Consider the following 18,315-nt stretch of genomic DNA (forward strand, 5'->3'; position numbering starts at 1 on the left):
TGAAAGGTGTTGTGTATGAAGGATTGCTTGCCCTGTTTAAGACCAGATCCCTTAAGTCCTCCATGAAAGACACAGCGGGCACTGTTGTGCATGTTTGGAGGGGCAGTGTGTCCTGCAGTGTCTTGCCTCCAGCAGGGCTGCTGCTGGGTGTTTTGGAGAAGGATGAAGGATAGACACAGTAGTTAGATAATAATAATAATTTACTTTCCCTTGATCAAGGAGGATCGGGTTAGAGATATCTTAGACAAACTTCACACCCACAAATCCATGGTGCATCCCCAATGGGATAAAACCACAAGTGCTGATGGAGCTGGCCGATGTTACTGCTAGGCCACTCTCCATCATCTTCAAAAGGTCATGGAGAACAGGAGAGGTGCCTGAGGACTGGAAGAAATCTAGTGTCACTCCAGTCTTCAAAAAGGGCAAGAAGGAGGACCCAGGAAAGTACAGGCCAGTCAGCCTCACCTCCATCCATGGAAAGGTGACGGAACAGCTCATCCTGGAGGTCATCTCCAAGCATGTGGAGGATAAGAAGGTGACCAGAAATAGTCAGCATCAATTCACCATGGGGAAATCATGATTAACCAACCTGATAGCCTTCTATGATGAGATGACTGGCTGGGTAGATGAGGGGTGAGCAGTGGACACGGTCTACCTTGACTTCAGCAAGGCTTTCGACACTGTCTCCCATAACATCCTCATAGGCAAGCTCAGGAACTGTGGGATAGATGAGTGGACAATGAGGTGGACTGAGAACTGACCGGATGGCAGAGCTCAGAGGGTTGCGCTTAGTCTACTTGGAGGCCTTTAGCTAGCGGTGTCCCCCAGGGGTCAGTACTGGGTCCAGTGTTGTTCAACTTATTCAATGACCTGGATGATGGAATAGAGTGCACCCTCAGCAAGTTTGCTGATGACACAGAACTGGGAGGAGTGTCTGATACCCCAGAGGGCTGTGCAGCCATTCAGAGGGATCTGGACAGGCTGGAAAGTTGGGCAGTGAGGATCTTCATGAAGATCAACAAGGGCAAGTGCAGGGTCCTGCACCTAATGAAGAATAACCCCATACACCAGTACAGGCTGGGGGCTGACCTGCTGGAAAGCAGCTTTGCAGAGAGAAGGACCTGGGAGTCCTGCTGGACATCAGGTTAACCATGAGTCAGCAATGTGCCCTTGTGGCCAAGAAGGCTAACGGTATTCTGGGGTGCATTAGGAAGAGTGTTGCCAGTAGTTCGAGGGAGGTGATCCTCCCCCTCTACTCAGCCCTGGTGAGGCCTCGCCTGGAGTATTGTGTCCAGTTATGGACTCCCCAGTACAAGAGGGACTTAGAACTGCTGGAGTGAGTCCAGCAGAGGGCTACGAAGATGATTAAGGGACTGGAGCATCTGTCATATGAGGAGAGGCTGAGAGTGCTGGGCCTGTTTAGCCTGGAGAAGAGAAGACTGATATATATATATATATTATATATATATATAATATTTATATTTTATAGATATTTATATTTATGTTTATATATATATAGATATATAGAGATATTTATATATAAATATCTGAGGAGAGGGTGTCAAGAGGATGGAGACAGACTCTTTTCAGCGGTGCCCAGGAACAGGGCAAAAGACAAGGGGCACAAATTGAAACACAGGAAGTTCCATCTGAATATGAGAAAACATTTTTTACTGTGAAGGTGACAGACAACTGGAACATGTTTCCCAGAGAGGTTGTGGAGTCTCCCTCTCTGGAGATATTCAAAACCCACCAGGATGCAATGCTGTGCCGTGCGCTCTAGGTGATCCTGTGTACTGGGTCTGGCTGGGATGTTAACTTTCCCTGCAGCAGCCCATACAGTGCTGTGCTCTGCACTTGGAGCTAGAACAGCAGTGGTATCACACCAGTGTTGTGTCTGCTGCTGATTAGTGCTGGCACAGCATCAGGACTCTATCTAACCCCCTCTCTCCTAGGGGGTGGGCAAAAATGTGAGAAAAGAAACATCACCAGGGCAGCTGACCTAAACCAACCAAAGGGATATTCCATACCATATGATGTCACACTCAGCAATAAAAGGTGGAAAAATGAAGAAGGGGAGAGGGGTGGGCTCTCGTTGTGAAAATGTCTGTCTTCCTCCCAAACACCGGCTACGTGTGTTGAGGCCCTGCTTCAAGGACGTGGTCAAGCATCGCTCATTTGTGGGAAGTAGAGAGTAATTTCTTTCCTCTGCACTTCCACACAGCCTTTGCTTGTTGTTTTTTTTTCCCTTTTCCCCTTTCCCTTTTTTCTCTTTAGTTAAATTGTTTAATTAATAATAATTTTTCCTTAATAATTATTTTTTCCTTTAATTAAATTATCTTTATCTCAGTCTGTGAGTTGTTTCTTTCCTTTTCTTCTTCCCCTCCTCTTCTGAGGAGGGGGAGTGAGAGAGCAGTTGTAGTGGAGTTCAGCTGCCTAGCAAGGTAAAACCAGCAGTCTTTTTTGGCGCCCATCACAGGGCACGAAGGGTTGAAATAACAATAGAATTGATTAAAACTCTTACAACTAACACACTTACTTGCTAGTCACCATGTTCAGTGTCCTGTTAATATTTGCCTGTTTGATCATGTGTCATGTAATCTGTGTAATGTTCTCCTTTATATCTGATCCAAGGGTGTGCTACTATCTGTGTTCATTTTTTTTTAATTCGCTGTGCTGTCAAGCACTGGCCTTGAGTTTAATCTGGCATTCAGGCTCTGCACTTTTAGAGAATTACACTGCCTTCCTTTCCTCATCTGGAAGTCAGTTTATGAATAATATCAGGAATGGTACCTCCTCCTTCTTTCACAGTGGGCTAATTACAACAGTTTTTGAGTACTTTGAATATCCATGTATAACCCATATATTGCTATTTCTAATTCTGAATAATGGGTTTCCTCTTCTCTCTAAGATTAGTCGATTGTTTAGAAATCTTACCCGGGAATTTGTCCCGAAACAGTGTGGTGGCGGGTGGCAAGGTGTGTGGGAGGATATAGGCAGATATCTGTCATGGTTGCCTCCTCCAATAGTTTTGAACTTCACCCCTGAACAAGTACAAAATCCTAAAAACCTGATAGAATGTTTGAGAGTCGTATGCCTTGACCCTGACAATGCCGGAGAAAGATAGCTTGCAGCACTGTGCTGGGTCCTGTCTTACGCCTATCAAACACTATTTAACACCACCCAAGACCCCCAAGGGAGGGAGGAAGTCTCTGAATCTGATGACCAGATAACACATGCTGTGGCTGACCCAGAGGACCAACTGACTATGGTATCAGTCGCCCCCATAGTCAAGTCAAAACAATGGAAACGGAAGTCAGCTCATTTAGTAAGGGAAGAAGCCTTTCCTAAGAAGGAGGGAGAAGGGGAAAAGGCAGGCAGCTCTAAAGCAGAGCCATCACAAAAACAGCAGGAAGAAGAGATGGAAATCATAAACAAATCAGAAACCACCCGATCCCTATCCCTGAGTGAGTTGCGAGAAATACAAAAGGATTACGGTCGACACTCAAGTGAACACATCCTCACCTGGCTGCTTTGATGCTGGGACACTGGGGCCAATAGCCAACAATGAGAAGGCAATGAAGCCAAGCAGCTGGGATCCCTCTCTAGAGAAGGGGTTAAAAAAAATACAAAGTACAAAGGACAAAGTAATGGGGAGAGAGAGACAGGTTCTCAGCCTCTGGAGGTGACTCCTGGCAGGTGTGAAAGAAAGGTATCCCCATAAGGAAGATATTGTATATCAAGTAGGCAAGTGGGCCACCATGGATAAAGGTCTCCAGCACCTGCAGGAATTAGTTGTGCTGGAGATGGTTTATAGTGATTTGGACAACACCCAGACACCTCAAGATCCCGATGAAGTCCAGTGCACAACATCCATGTGGCGTAAGTTTGTGCACAGTGCACCATCATCACATGCCAGTACGCTGGCAGTAATTCATTGGGATGAGGGGATGGGACCAACAGTGGATGCTGTGTCCAACCAGCTTCAAAAATATGAAGACAATCTCTCTGTTCCAGTACAGGCCTGTGTCTCGGCTGTAGAGAGACTGTTCCAAAGGCTTCACGACCTAGTAGAAACAGCATCTCCCTCCTCATCCAGATGGAGTGATATTTCAGCCACTAAGAATCAGTATTTTCATGCTCGAGAGAGAGAGTACCCAAGACACACACCACGTGGCACCTTGTGGTTTTATCTGCGTGACCATGGGGAAGATATGAGGAAATGGGACGGTGAACCTACTTCAACCCTAGCTGCTCGGGTACGTGAACTGAAAGGAAATGCAGCAGCAAGAAGAGGGGCTCCTAAGAAAAATGCTGCTCCAGTTTCTGTTGGGCAGTTCCCCAGAGGCAGTAGAAGGGCTGATGTTATTCTTAACCCTGATGAAGGGACCTCTGCTTCTCATTTGCAAGAATTAAGTGGCAGACTCCAACCAGGACTAGAGGGGCCCTGCCTCTGGCCAGGTAGAGGAGAGGGATAACCGGATTTATTGGACTGTGTGCATCCGATGGCCTGGCACATTGGAACCACAAGAATACAAAGCTCTAGTGGACACTGGTGCACAGTGTACCCTAATGCCATCAGGCTACCAAGGGACAGAACTCATCTGAATCTCTGGAGTGACAGGGGGATCCCAACAGCTAACTGTATTGGAAGGTGAAGTGAGTCTAACTGGGAATGAGTGGCAAAAGCATCCCATTGTGACTGGCCCCGAGGCTCCATGCATCCTTGGCATAGACTACCTCAAGAGAGGGTACTTCAAGGATCCGAAAGGGTTCCGGTGGGCTTTTGGCATAGCTGCTTTGAGCACAGAGAAGATTAGGCAGCTGTCTACCCTGCCTGGTCTCTCAGAAGACCCTTCTGTTGTGGGGTTGCTGAGGGTTGAAGAACAGCAAGTATCAATCGCTACCACAATGGTGCACTGACGGCAATATCGCACCAACTGAGACTCCCTGATTCCCATCCATGAGTTGGTTCATTGGCTGGAGAGTCAAGGAGTGACCCGCAAGACTCGCTCACCCTTTAATAGTCCTATGTGGCCAGTACGAAAGTCTAACGGCGAGTGGAGGCTAACGGTGGACTATCGCAGCCTGAACGAAGTCACGCCACCACTGAGAGCTGCAGTGCCGGACATGCTAGAACTCCAGTACGAACTAGAGGCAAAGGCAGCCAAGTGGTACGCCACAATTGATATTGCTAATGCATTTTTCTCCATCCCTTTGGCAGCAGCATGCAGGCCGCAGTTTGCTTTCACTTGGAGGGGCATCCAATACACCTGGAATCGACTGCCCCAGGGGTGGAAACAGAGCCCTACCATTTGCCATGGACTGATCCAGTTTGCACTGGAGCAGGGGGAGGCTCCTGAACACCTGCAGTACATTGATGACATCCTCATGTGGGGCAACACAGCAGAAGAAGTTTTTGAGAAAGGGAAGAAAATAATCCAAATCCTTTTGAAAGCTGGTTTTGCTATTAAACAGAGTAAGGTCAAGGGACCACAGGAAATCCAGTTCTTGGGGGTACAATGGCAGGAAATGGAAGAACACCTTTTCCAAACTCCCACACACTTAAGAGATTAGCTTCACATTGGTAATGTTTCCTGTTTTGGTCCCATCCTCTTTTGAATTATGAAGATGCAAAGAAATCCTTTCCAAAAGGATTTCTGGGAGGTAAATATGCCCTTCTGGGAAAAAGTATTTATTAGCTATAAGTTTGATACCTTTTAGTTTCATTAACTCTTGAAAGTAATCTAAGAAAATATTTCTCTTCCATTCTTTATTTTATATATAATGCTATTTTATACCTTATTACTGTACTCTTGGTAAATTAAAGATATATTTCTTTTTGAATCCCTTTTTCAGAAATCAGTGGTCAAATCAGGTAATTTCTGATGCTCAGCCCTGCTGCTAGTGGCATAATAAGCAGCTCACAGATGAACATTGTATTTTTATCTTGAAAAAAAATGAAGAAGGATGGATTAAAATAGAACTTAAAGTATAAGACTGTTTCTCTAATTACAAGGACCCTTAATTTTCCAGGAGAAAAAAATATTTCAGATCTTTTGTGTTGGAAGGATGCTTGGACTTTTATAACAAAGAAAATACTTATCTGTATTGTTTATTCACAATGGAAATGCTGTTTTGGGACTGTGATTCAAGAATATTGGGAGCAGAGCTTAAAATTCATGTGCTATGATGTGCAGTAGCCAATTCCCAGTTTTCATTTTATTGCAATGGCTTGCTCTGAGAGAAGCAGCAGCAGCCATCTTACCTGCACTGAGTCTGAGCCAGATAATGTGTTGCTAAAGAGTTTTTTCTTCTCGCTCAGGAAATAGAAAGACTGAAACAAGAAATTGACAGTGCCAGAGAGCTCCAGGCACAGAGGGATTCTTTGACTCAGAAGTTACAGGTGAGTTATAGTGCATCATCTTAATTTAGGTAGAATGTCAAAATGATCTTCAAGTAAGCAGTTCACATCAGCACCTTGTGCTATATATTTATTGAAACTGATAGATAAATATGTAGGTTAGATTGCATGGCAAAGTGGAGGGTCAGGATGCTCCTTGGGAATTTGTACCACAATTTCCACCTGCTGTAAGATGTTATTTTTTTCCTGAGGGAAATGACCCAAATTTCATCTAGAACTCCACGGAGTACTCCAGGGCTAGCAGATATCCTTCATCGATACATATTCTGGACAGTTATGGTCCCATTTTCACAGCAGTATCTTCTCATAGGTCTTGTGTGCCGTTGAACTGTCAGGTTCTATATCATCATGTTGGGATGAGTCTGTATTCAGCTTCTAAACGTTCTCTGATAAAGTAAAAGTTAAAGCATTCTTGTGTAGTACAGACTTTAAAAACAGACTCTGACATTTTCTTGGAATTATTTAGAATCACTGTGGTTTTATTGTGTTTTTTTTCTTTTTTTTTTAATTTATTTTGTATATACCCTCCCTTGCTATGTCTGAGCTACTGACCAGCCAGCACAGACAATCCTGCCTTGGGAAGCACCAGCCTTCTGAATGAGGCTGCCCCAATGCTTAGATAGGTTTAAACTCTGAATTCAGACTTCAGAGTTTAGATAAGACTGGAAACTGAGGCATTAAATAGTTCCAAATACAAAGTGCTGAAAAGTCACCCTCACTGTTCTGCATCTCAACCTAAATCACCCTAAAAGCAAGCCTTGTCAGGCTATCCCCAGCTTAAAAATCACTAAACAGGTATTCTTTGAAATGCATTGTATGAATTGGAACTTCCTTGAATCTCATTTTAACCTACAGAATAAACCACATAAGATCAAAGTAAGTTTATTATTTGTTCCCCATTCTTACGTCAAATTATTTGTAAAAAGTATGTTATTATGGTGCTTCTTTAAAGATTTTGAGTACATCTGAGCTTGCCTGTTCCACTATTCCAAAAATTGTTGTTGGCTTTAGACTAAGCATGGGAGCTTTCAGCTGAAAAGGAAATTGAGAAACTCAAAAATTTTCTCAGGGCCCTTGACACTTAATAATTTCATTACCAATGTTGAGAAGACATATCAATGAATCATGATCAGTGTGACTCTCACTGTAAATCAGGATATCTTTATTACTATATGGCTGATTCCTAAATATAGCTGTTTTGTATGGTTTGAATATTTTATTCTGATCCTTGCTCTGAGTTCCACAAGAGATTATTACAGTGCAAACAATAAACATAACTTGTTAATAATTTCTTTTCTAAATGAAAACAATAGATGAAAAGTGATTATGCCAACTGTAAGAAGAGCTTGAAAAAACAGTATAAAATAAACCTTGTAAAGGGCCTGAATGTATCAGAAGAGTCAGATTATTGTCAGATGAGATTAATTGCAAATAAAGTGAAATGACACAACTAGGGGAATCAATTATATTACATGGATACCTCTTCACTTCTTCCAATCAAGAAGCAAGAGTTTTGAGGTAGACCGACTTATAATAAGAAACTGCACATGAGATGGACATGAACTTGTAATACAATGCTATTTTGAAAAATCACTAATACTAATTTAGGGTAAATATGTGTAAGGATCAAATGTAAAATTTGGGAAGTAGCATTTTCCAGAAATTAAAAGCAACTGCTCCTGGCATATTTCAGTTAGTTCTACTTCCCATAAGTCATTAAATATGTTAAGCGCAGATTAGGAAAAATAAAACAGGAGGAAATATGGAGAAAGTATATCTGAGAAAATGTTTGGGAAGCTAAATGTATATGGATAAGGAAAGACGTCAAGCACGGAATAAAAATTACTACATATGCAAGCTGGAAGTTTAAACAAAAGAAAGGAACACTTGGTTTGAGGAGATACAGGGCAAGGACTAGCAATGGAGGGGGTTAGAGGGAAATGCTTTATGCTGGATATGGATAGAAGTTCCTACATCTAATCTAAAGCTTTTGTTTTGTTTTGTTTTTTACCTGGGTGCTCCTGCCCTAACAGCTCACAGCAGAACAATTCCTAAATTTAAGAGCATTTGAGGAGGACCTGAAAGATGTTCAGGGCTAGATACAGGCCAGCAGGCTGCTCTTCAGACCCAGCTGGTGTCCATGTTGTGAAATAAAACCATATACATATCCATGCATTTGTTCCAAAGTGATCCCTTTCATCACTGGCTTCCCTAGTTACAGAAATTAATTTATCTGGATTAAGAGCAGTGGCAAGGAGACTTCCTAGAGCACATGAGTTTGGTGAGTAGAAGAGGAACAGTGACAGGAGAAGCAGAAAGTGTGAGCAACCACTTTTGTGTGAGCTACAGAAAGGACTGTGTCATTCCTGCAGAGCTGAGAGGGCCCTGAATTCCCTTTTTTTTTTTTTGTCCTATATACAGTCACTCAGCCTCAGAGGGTCTTGAATCCATGCAGTCATTACACAGTTTAGTACTTGTCAATACTTGGTTTGGAGGACAGAGTAGGCCCAATGAAGGAGAGCCTACAGCAATTATGGATTGGGTTATAATCAGCTAGCTTGTTCATTATAGCAACTGTGAAGTAGCTAATCTTTACATTAGCATGCATGCATTTTAATTTATATTGTTTCTACAAATACTCTTTTTCAGTTAGTTTCCTTTAGTCATTTGGCAACTATGTTATTCACTGTTAAACAGATTAAAATAATTATTCTCTTAATTCTGGCAGCAAGGGCTAATTTTTGTTCTCAGCTGTGCTGTTCAAGACTGGTGGCCAAAACTCTGTAATATTTGTCCATTTACAAACAAGAAGTGAGGTATTCCAGTTCTGAGGAGATGAGGTCTGCACCCCAGCCCTATCACCACTCATGAGGGTTGTGGCCCTGAGCTCTCCTTTACAATTCCTCTGTCGTCTTCTTCTCCTTTACAATTTGCTCTGTCTTCTCCACCTGCACTGCCTCTGGGGGTCCCATAGCTCTCTTACCCAATGGAGCTGGGAGATGATGTTGAGCACTGGCCACATTGCCCCATTCTTCCTCTGCCTAGAGGTGCAACAGCCAATTGACAAAGCAGTCATGCCCGTCGCAGATGGAAATATGTTTTAGGCAATGGGTTTTGACACAAAGCTTCCTTTTTTTTCCTATTACTCTTGACTTCTCAAATACATATTACATATGGGTCAGGTTGTTTCTTATGATTCACAGAGATCACTCCAGTGTAAACATGAATATACTTGTTAGCTTCAAGGGAGACAGAAGGCTAATAATAAAAACAGTGGGAGTGTGGGAGGGCAGAAAGAGGAGTCATTTGTGCTGGGAGGAAGGACTGCTGCAGGATGCCAAGCAGCTCTCCCTATGGCTGTGTGCGAAACAAGCGGTTGTAAAAACTCAGAGGAGCTCTGTTAAAGCTTTGTGACACAAAGCCGCTGTAAAGGTAAACAGTGTTTAAAAAATGTTAGTGTACATAAATGCTAATTAACCATGCACTTTTCCAGAAAATGGCTGCTCAGGATGTATGGTGTACTAAGTACACTGTCCCAGTGCTGCCTTTGAAAGGGGTTTTCATAGCTGAAATTATGAAATTCTGCATGAATTTGAGACATGCAACAAATGAGATGAACAATTTGCTATTCCAGAGCCACATCACTGTTATACATATATATTATATACATATATATGTTATATAATTTGATATAAGATAGGGCACCCACTTTGCACGAGGCAAAAAATGAGGCTACAACCTCTCCTCCTATTCATACACAAGCCAGAGATGGTGGTGGTCCCAGCCTGGAGTGCTCCCCACAAGCTGCTTGACATGAGGCAGAGTGACTCTGTGCTGTTACTTGTAGCAGTTTGGGGATTTCTCTTCCACATAAAATCTGAGAGAGATGAGCTTGCTTGGGGTCAGATCCCATGAGCTACATGTAACATTGCTGCTCCATCTTTCCAGCAACTGTTTTGGAACAGCTTGTCTGTACAGCACTAATAGCTCTGATGCTTTCTATTGTGCCATGGACCTTGCAGTTAGGTGCCCCAGGGCACACAGCAGTGAGACAAGATATTGAGCTTGCACTTGTATGATTTAAATATGTTATAATTCATTTCACCTTGACATCAGTCTTGCTAATTTTTATTTCAGTCTTAATTTTCAGTACAACAAGGCATATAATGTGGGAAAGGAGTAGGGCGGTAATCCTCCATCCATAAACGAGTGTTCTGGATGAGCTGCTGCATGAGACCATTTAACAGGGACTATGTCCTTGAGCAATTCATGAAGTCTAAATAAGGGGATGTTTGAACTTAAATAATCCTTTGAGAAGCTATTTTCAGTAGGTGGCATATTTCTCAATGATAGAAGTGATAGAAACAGAATCATAAAGGTTGGAAAAGACCTCCAGGATCATCTGGTCCAACCATCCTCCTAACACCAATATCAGCCACTAAACCATGTCTCTAAGCACCACATCCAACTTTTCCCTAAACACCCCCAGGGATGGTGAATCCACCACCTCCCTGAGCAACCCCTTCCAATGCCTGACTACTCTTTCTGAGAAGAAATGTCTCCTAATTTCCAACCTAAACCTCCCCTGGTGCAACTTGAGGCCATTCCCTCTAGTCCTATCACTAGTTATCTGTGAGAAGAGGCCAACCCCCAGCTCCCCACAACTACCTTTCAGGTGATTGTAGAGAGCAAATAAGGTCTCCCCTGAGCCTCCTCTTCCCCAGACTAATCAACCCCAGCTCCCTCAGCCGCTCCTCATAAGACTTGTGTTCCAGACCCTTCACCAGCTTTGTAGCCCTTCTCTGTACATGTTCCAGGGCCTCGATGTCTTTCTTGTAGTGAGGGGCCCAAAAGTGAACATAGTACTTGAGGTGCAGCCTCACCAGAGCAGAGTACAGGGGGAAGATCGCCTCCCTGGTCCTGCTGGCTACACTATTCCTGATACAAGCCAGGATGCCGTTGGCCTTCTTGGCCACCTGGGCACAATGCCGGTTCATGTTCGGGCGAGTGTTGACCAACACCCCCGGATCCTTTTCCTCTGCACAGCTTTCCAGCCACTCTGCCCCAAGCCTGTAGCATTGCATGGGATTGTTGTGACCAAAGTGTGGGACCCGGCACTTAGCCATGTTGAACCTCATCCCATTGGCCCTTGCCTATCGACCCAGCCTGTCCAGGTCCCTCTGCAGGGCCTTCCTACCCTCCTCTGGCATATTGACACTTCTCCCCAACTTGGTGTTGTCTGCAAATTTACTGAGGATGCACTCAGTTCCCTCATCCAAATCATCAATAATGATATTAAAGAGGATGGGCCCCAACACTGACCCCTGGGGAACACCACTTGTGACCGGTCACAGCTGGATTTCGCTCCGTTCCCAGGTCACATGTCTCTGTTTCCACCGTCTGTGCATTTCCTTCTTTTGCCTAAGTTTGACCAGCAGATCTTTGTTCATCCATGCCGGTTTCCTACCTTCCCTGCTTGATTTATTGTGTATAGGAGTGGAGAGCTCTTGTGCTCTAAGGAAAATATCCAGTTGCCTGAGAGCTGCCTGAGAGTTGCCAGCCCTGATCAGCTCCTCTGTCTCTAAGTACCATGTCCCATGGGATCTCATCCACTAATTCTTTGAAGTGCTTGAAGTTCGCTCTTCGGATGCTTAAGGTCCTGAATTTGCTTCTGGCCAGGCCCATGTTCCTCGAGATCACAAGCTCAACCAGGGTATGGTCACTGAAACCCAGGATTCCTCAAATCTTAACCTATTTAATGAGCTCTTCCACACTGGTGACCACCAGGTCCTATAATGCTGGACACTACTCTCTGGACCCAGCCATTCAGTCAGTTTTTAACCCAGCAAAGAGTGTACCTGTCCAAGCCATGGGCTTCCAGCTTCTACAGGAGAATACTATGGGAGACCGTGTCAAAGGCAATGATGAAGTTTAGGTAGACTGTATCAACAGCCTTTCCCTCATCCACCAGGCGGGTCACCCGATCATAGAAGGAGATGAGGTTGGTCAGGCAGGACTTGCCTTTCATGAACCCATGCTGGCTGGGCCTGATCCCCTGGTTGTCCCACATATGCTGCGTGATTGCATTCAAGATGATCTGTTCCATAACCTTTTCTGGCTGACAGACCTGTAGTTCCCCGGATCCTCCTTACGACCCTTCTTATAGATGCGCGTCACATTAGCAACTCTCCAGTCATCCGGGACCTCTCCGGATGACCATGACCGCTGATAGATGGTGGAAAGCAGCTCAGCAATCACATCCACCAACTGCCTCAGCACCCTCGGGTGGATCCCATCTGGCCCCATGGACTTGTGACAGTCCAGGTGGAGCAGCAGGTCTCTAACTGTTTCCACTTGAATCGTGGGGGGTTTTTTCTGCTCCCCGTCCCAGACTTCCAGGTCAGGAGGCTGAGTACCCCAAGGATAACTGGTCTGACTAGTAAAGACAGATGTACAGAAGGCATTGAGAACCTCCGCCTTTTCCTTATCCTCAGTAGTCATGTTCCCTCTTGCGCCCAGTAAAGGATGGAGATTCACCATGGCTCTCCTCTTGCCATTAATATATTTATAAAAGCATTTTTCATTATCCTTAACCATAGTGGCCAGGTTGAGCTCGTGCTGGGCTTTGGCCTTCCTGACTTTTTCTCTGCATATGCTCTCAACTTCCTTGTATCCCCCCTGAGTTGCATGTCCCCTCTTCCACTGGACATAAACTCTCTTTTCCTCCCGGAGACTTAGCAAAAGTTCCCTGTTCAGCCACAGCGGTCTTCTTCCCCGCCAGCTCATCTTACGGTACACAGAGGCAGCCTGCTCCTGCGCCTTTAAGACTTCCGTCTGGAGGAACATCCAGACTTCCTGGACCCCTCTGCCCTTTAGGACTGACTCCTGAGGGACCTTCCCTACCGGTGTCCTGAACAATTCCAAGTCTGCCCTCCGGAAGTCCAAGGTAGCTGTTATATTGACCCCCCTACTGACTTCACCAAGAATAGAGAACACTACCATTTTGTGGTCACTCTGCCCAAGACAGCTCCCGACCACCACATCTCCCACCAGTCCTTCTCCATTCGTGAACAGCAGGTCTAGTGGGGCACCCCCCCACAGTAGTCTCACTAACCAGCTGGGTAAGGAAGCTATCTTCCACACACTCCAGGAACCTCCTAGACTGCTTCCTCAGGGCTGTGTTGTATTTCCAGCATATAACAGGGAAGTTAAAGTCCCCCATGAGAACAAGCGCTGGCGACTGAGCGACTTCCACCAGCTGCTTGTAGAACACCTCTTTATCCTGGTTTCCGTCTCCTCATCCTGGTTTGGCGGTCTATAACAGACCCCTCCAGGATGTCCGCCTTGGTGGCCATCCCCCTGATCCTTACCCATAGGGACTCGACCTTATCATTTCCAGCGCTGAGCTCAACAACATAAAAACACTCTCTAATATAGAGAGCCATGCCACCTCCCCTTTGTTGCCCGTCCCTTCTGAAGAGCTTATAGCCATCCATTGCAGCACTCCAGTAGTGGGAGTGGTCCCACCACATTTCAGTGATGGCAACTAAGTTGTAGTTTGCCTACCACACAATGACTTCCAGCTCTTCCTGTTTGTTGCCCATGCTGCATGCATTAGTGTAGATGCACTTCAGTTGCACCGCTGCCCTCACCCCCAACCCTGGGACGTCTCCCCCAGGCTCATCTCTATCGAGCCTCATATCCTCCCCATCTCCCTTCATACCTAGTTTAAAGCCCTCTCAACAAGCCCTGCCAGCTCCTGGGCTAGGATCCCTTTCCCCCTTTGAGACAGGTGGGACCCATCTGCAGTGATCAGACCAGGTGCCTAGTAAACCACCCCATGGTCAAAAAAAAACAAAATTCCTGCAATGGCACCAGCCTCTCAGCCATGTATTGATCAGCTGTGCTTTCCAGGTCCGCTCACTATCCCTCTCTGCCACTGAAGGGATAGAGGAAAACACCACCTGTGCTCCCACTAACTGCCCCAATCCCCTGAAGTCCCTTTTGATAGCCTTCAGGCTTCTCTCAGCAATTTCTTTGTTGCCAGCCTGAACTATCACTAAGGGATAATATTCGGAGCGGCAAACCATGCCAGGAAGTTTCCTGGTAACTTCTCTGACCCAGGCCCCAGGGAGGCAGCAGACCTCCCTATGGGTAGGGTCTGGCCAAGAGATGGGGCCCTCTGTTCCCCTCAGAAGGGAGTCACCTACGACCATTACCCTTCTTTCCTTCTTGGTGGAGGAAGTCTTGAGGTGTGGAGTCGACTTCCTTGCCCTAGACAACCTCCTGGGTGGACCTTCCCCCATATCCTCACCAGCCCATCCCTCAAGCTCCAAACCTATTGTGTAAGGGCACCTGGGGAGGCAAGGTGGGTACGGAGGGGGCTCGCCTGCGACACTGAGCAGGGACCTGTTTCCATTCCTCTCCATCTCTTAGGTCCCCTCCCTCTGCCCATCAGTGACAGGGAAGGGGGTCCACCACTATTTGGGGTGTATCACCCCGATGCCTTTCTCTCAGGCATGGCAGGGAGTTACTCCACCAGTCTAAATCCTGCTCACTCTCCCTGTTGGTCCTCAATCTCTCCACCTCCTCCTTGAGCTCTGCCACCAGGCTGATCAGATCCTCCACCTGCTCACACCTCATGCAGGTAGTATCTCTGCCACCCTCCATTGGTAGCAACAGGCTCAGGCACTCCCTACAACCGGAGACCTGAAGAGCCGCATCATTGGAAAGGCAGTTAGTCTCGGTTGCCAGAGTCTTTTTGGCGAGAGCTTTCTGTGTGGAGGACACCACGGCTGGATTTGCCATCTGGGAGGCAGCCAATAGGTCAGCCTGTTTCCTGAGTGGAGAGGGATACTCCGCCCACCCTACCTGCACAAACTGACCTGCCACGTCCTGGTCCCTGCGTTCCTGGTTTCTTGCGCTCCCCAGGGGCTGCCTTTGTACAACAGAGGGGGGCACTTCTGGCTCCGCTCAAGCCTTGTCAGCTGCCCTCATGAGGGCTGCCGGGTCCTGGCTGCTTTCTCTTCTGCCTTGAGTGGCCTTGAAGCAGGAAACCCCCTGCATGCTGCAATCCCTCGCAGAGGGGGGGATCACCAATTGCCTGGGCGAGTGACTGTATAATGGTGGCTACACCTGATTTAAATGGCCCGCCACCGCGTAAGTAATAATTTACCTGAGTAAGTATATCAAATGCATTGTTCACTGACTAAATTTTATCCCTGTCTCAAAGTTTTTGTCCTTCATATAAATTACTGAAAAAATGGAGGATACAATAGTACACGTTCAATCCTAAAAACAATTTGGGTTCTGGTTTTGGCTTTGTGGAAACCTTAAAGAGTCGCAAATTGTTTAAAAAACAGAAATAGCACATGAACATCAGCAGGAGTTTAGACTACTTCCTGTTTGTAGACTGCACGTTAACATGTTATGTATTTTCTCTGAAGGAAGTAGAAATTCGAAACAAAGACCTGGAAGGCCAGCTCTCTGATCTAGAGCAACGTCTGGAGAAAAGTCAGAATGAGCAAGAAGCTTTTCACAATAACTTGAAGACACTTTTAGAAAATCTTGATGGAAAAATATTTGAACTGACCGAGTTACGAGATAACTTGGCCAAGCTAATAGAATGCAGCTAAAGAAAATGGGATTTCAGTGCCAATCAGCTTAAAGATGCAGTCTCTCTTTGTAGGACTGTCTTGAGCTCTGCATCTAATTTTGTGCAACTTTTAAAATGCTTCTCTGAGAGGGCTTATTTTAAATTTGAGTCATACTTCAATGTAAAATTTAGAACTCAGCTTGAAGCTAGCTGAAGAAAAAAACACCACCAACAAAAAAAACTTGAATTACAAATTACCTCCTTGTACATTATTGGGCATAGATAACTTGAAAGATATTAACAGTAATTGAATGCAATCCTTTTCTAATTCTCAGTGATGGAAGAAGTAGTAGTGGCCCAGGTTACATCTTCTTTTTGTAATAGACACAATATAGGTTATCTGCTGTTTTATTTATTCAAGATATTTAATTTGTTCAAAAACTTAGTGCTGATGGCCCTGTATTTTGTTGTTCTTAATTTCTCAGGATATTTTACACTGTGGAGAAGCAGTGCCATTACTAATTTATTCTTCCCAGGTGTGAGAGTTGCATCTTTAATTGAAACAAAGTTACTATAACTGCTTGTATAAAGTTCTTCCTTTTGGGGTTTCTGTTTGTTTGGTTGTTTTATATATATACTGGAAATGCTGTATTTCTTTATGGAGCTTACTCTGATGTTCTACAATACTGACCAATGTAAGGTTTACTTTTTCATATGAATTCTATGTAATTACAGTGCGATATTTCCACTTAACTATGTTTTGAAGCCAACCAATGATATCAGGTGAGTCCCTCAGAAAAAAAAAAAAAGGAGAATTTGACATGCACAAATAACAAGAAATGGCCAGTACATATATCAAATATGTATGTTCAATTAGCTGTTAACCTGTTCTGCAGGAGACTTTTTCAGAATGTCACATGAATTTCTGGTATTGTGACTAATGGCTTATGGGGAACACTGTTTATTATAGACTGCATTAAGGGCACAGAGCTATTGAAAGGGATTGCTCATACACTGAACTTACCCAGCCAAGAAAGCTGTTTCTAGAAGTTTTGTTGTCATAGCAATTTGAAATGGAGACATTTACTCTTTTATGAATCTTCATATCACATCTTTATTGTTACTACACCAGGCAATATTCCGAATTGCTAACTAAATGTTTAAAAACAGGAAATGGAATTAAATTATCTTCAGTGGACAGGTTTTTAAGTTGTTTTCATGTAATTTTAACACTTTGGGCAAAAACACCTTTCTTTATATAATAGATTTATTAAAAAAGCAAACAACACAGAAAGCTCTGAAAGGTAAGCCAAGTGTCATGTGTCTTGCAACAAAGTACGTTCTTGCCATAAATTGCTTGTAATGTTGAAGAGGGCTTTTTAAAAATGTATGAATGAGTGTCAGAGTTCAGAGCCAAAAGATGCACTGACCTTTGTTTGTTCTCCAAATTTGATTTTTAAACATGAAATCTAGCTGCTTATTAAATTTGTATAACACGATTTTCTCAACTTAGAGACTTCTATATAGAACTAGAAAAGTTTGTTTTTATGTGGGTACTGTATGTATATACAGCATATAATATACGTGGGTTTTCATTTATATCAGAAATACATTATTTATTTCAAAATACTGTGTTTTTTCTTTACCAGTGATTTACCAGGTGTCTCCTGACTAGTCGGGAAAGTGGTTCAGGTCAAATGCTAAAACATCATGTATTATACTGTATTTAATGTACACAATGTTTAGGTTTTCTCCATATTTTAGGGTATTTTCTCATATATTTTATTTATTAAAGGGGTGTGGGAACCTTGGTTCAGCATGCTACTGGTTGAAAACTTTGTGGTGAGCTACATGTTTTTCATTCGGTGGCTTTAAAACAGTAATGTGTATATCTACATCAGGTCCAGATAAGCAAATATCACCATGTTTTAATTTACCTGTGGATATTTGGGCCTGATTCTCCTGTCACTTGCACTGCTTCAAACCATATGTGTCCCTGATGGGATCAGCAATATTCATTTGTGGAAGTACGAGGAGAATCTGGCCCATTATGCTCAATGGACAGAATAAGGATGAAGAAAGAATACAAACAATAGAAAGTTGATAATGGAATAAATGTAATATTGTTTTCAATGATATTATTATTGTCATTTTAAAATATATTATGTCATTCACATGTGGGAAAATAGTGGACAGAAATATTTCCACTTAAATTTTGTGAATGTGTGGTACATGAGTATTTCTATGTACACACGTATATACAGAATATGGAATAATTAGATGTGCACAATTTTAA

The 18,315-nt window shown here is 43.9% G+C and overlaps 1 protein-coding gene across 1 annotated transcript in view; it reads left to right on the forward strand.

Annotated features, from left to right (window-relative positions):
- Window positions 1–16,855, forward strand: part of LOC121062911 (homer protein homolog 1-like) — a 78,138-nt gene extending 61,283 nt beyond the window's left edge. The window contains exons 7-8 of the mRNA XM_040543209.1: window positions 6,326–6,406; window positions 15,871–16,855. Coding sequence (XP_040399143.1) covers window positions 6,326–6,406; window positions 15,871–16,059 — 270 coding nt within the window. The 3' untranslated portion in view covers window positions 16,060–16,855. The remainder of the gene's footprint in view (window positions 1–6,325; window positions 6,407–15,870) is intronic.
- The last annotated feature ends 1,460 nt before the right edge of the window (window positions 16,856–18,315 follow it).

The sequence above is a fragment of the Cygnus olor genome, assembly GCF_009769625.2.
Source record: "Cygnus olor isolate bCygOlo1 chromosome W unlocalized genomic scaffold, bCygOlo1.pri.v2 SUPER_W2, whole genome shotgun sequence".
Classification (NCBI taxonomy): domain Eukaryota; kingdom Metazoa; phylum Chordata; class Aves; order Anseriformes; family Anatidae; genus Cygnus; species Cygnus olor.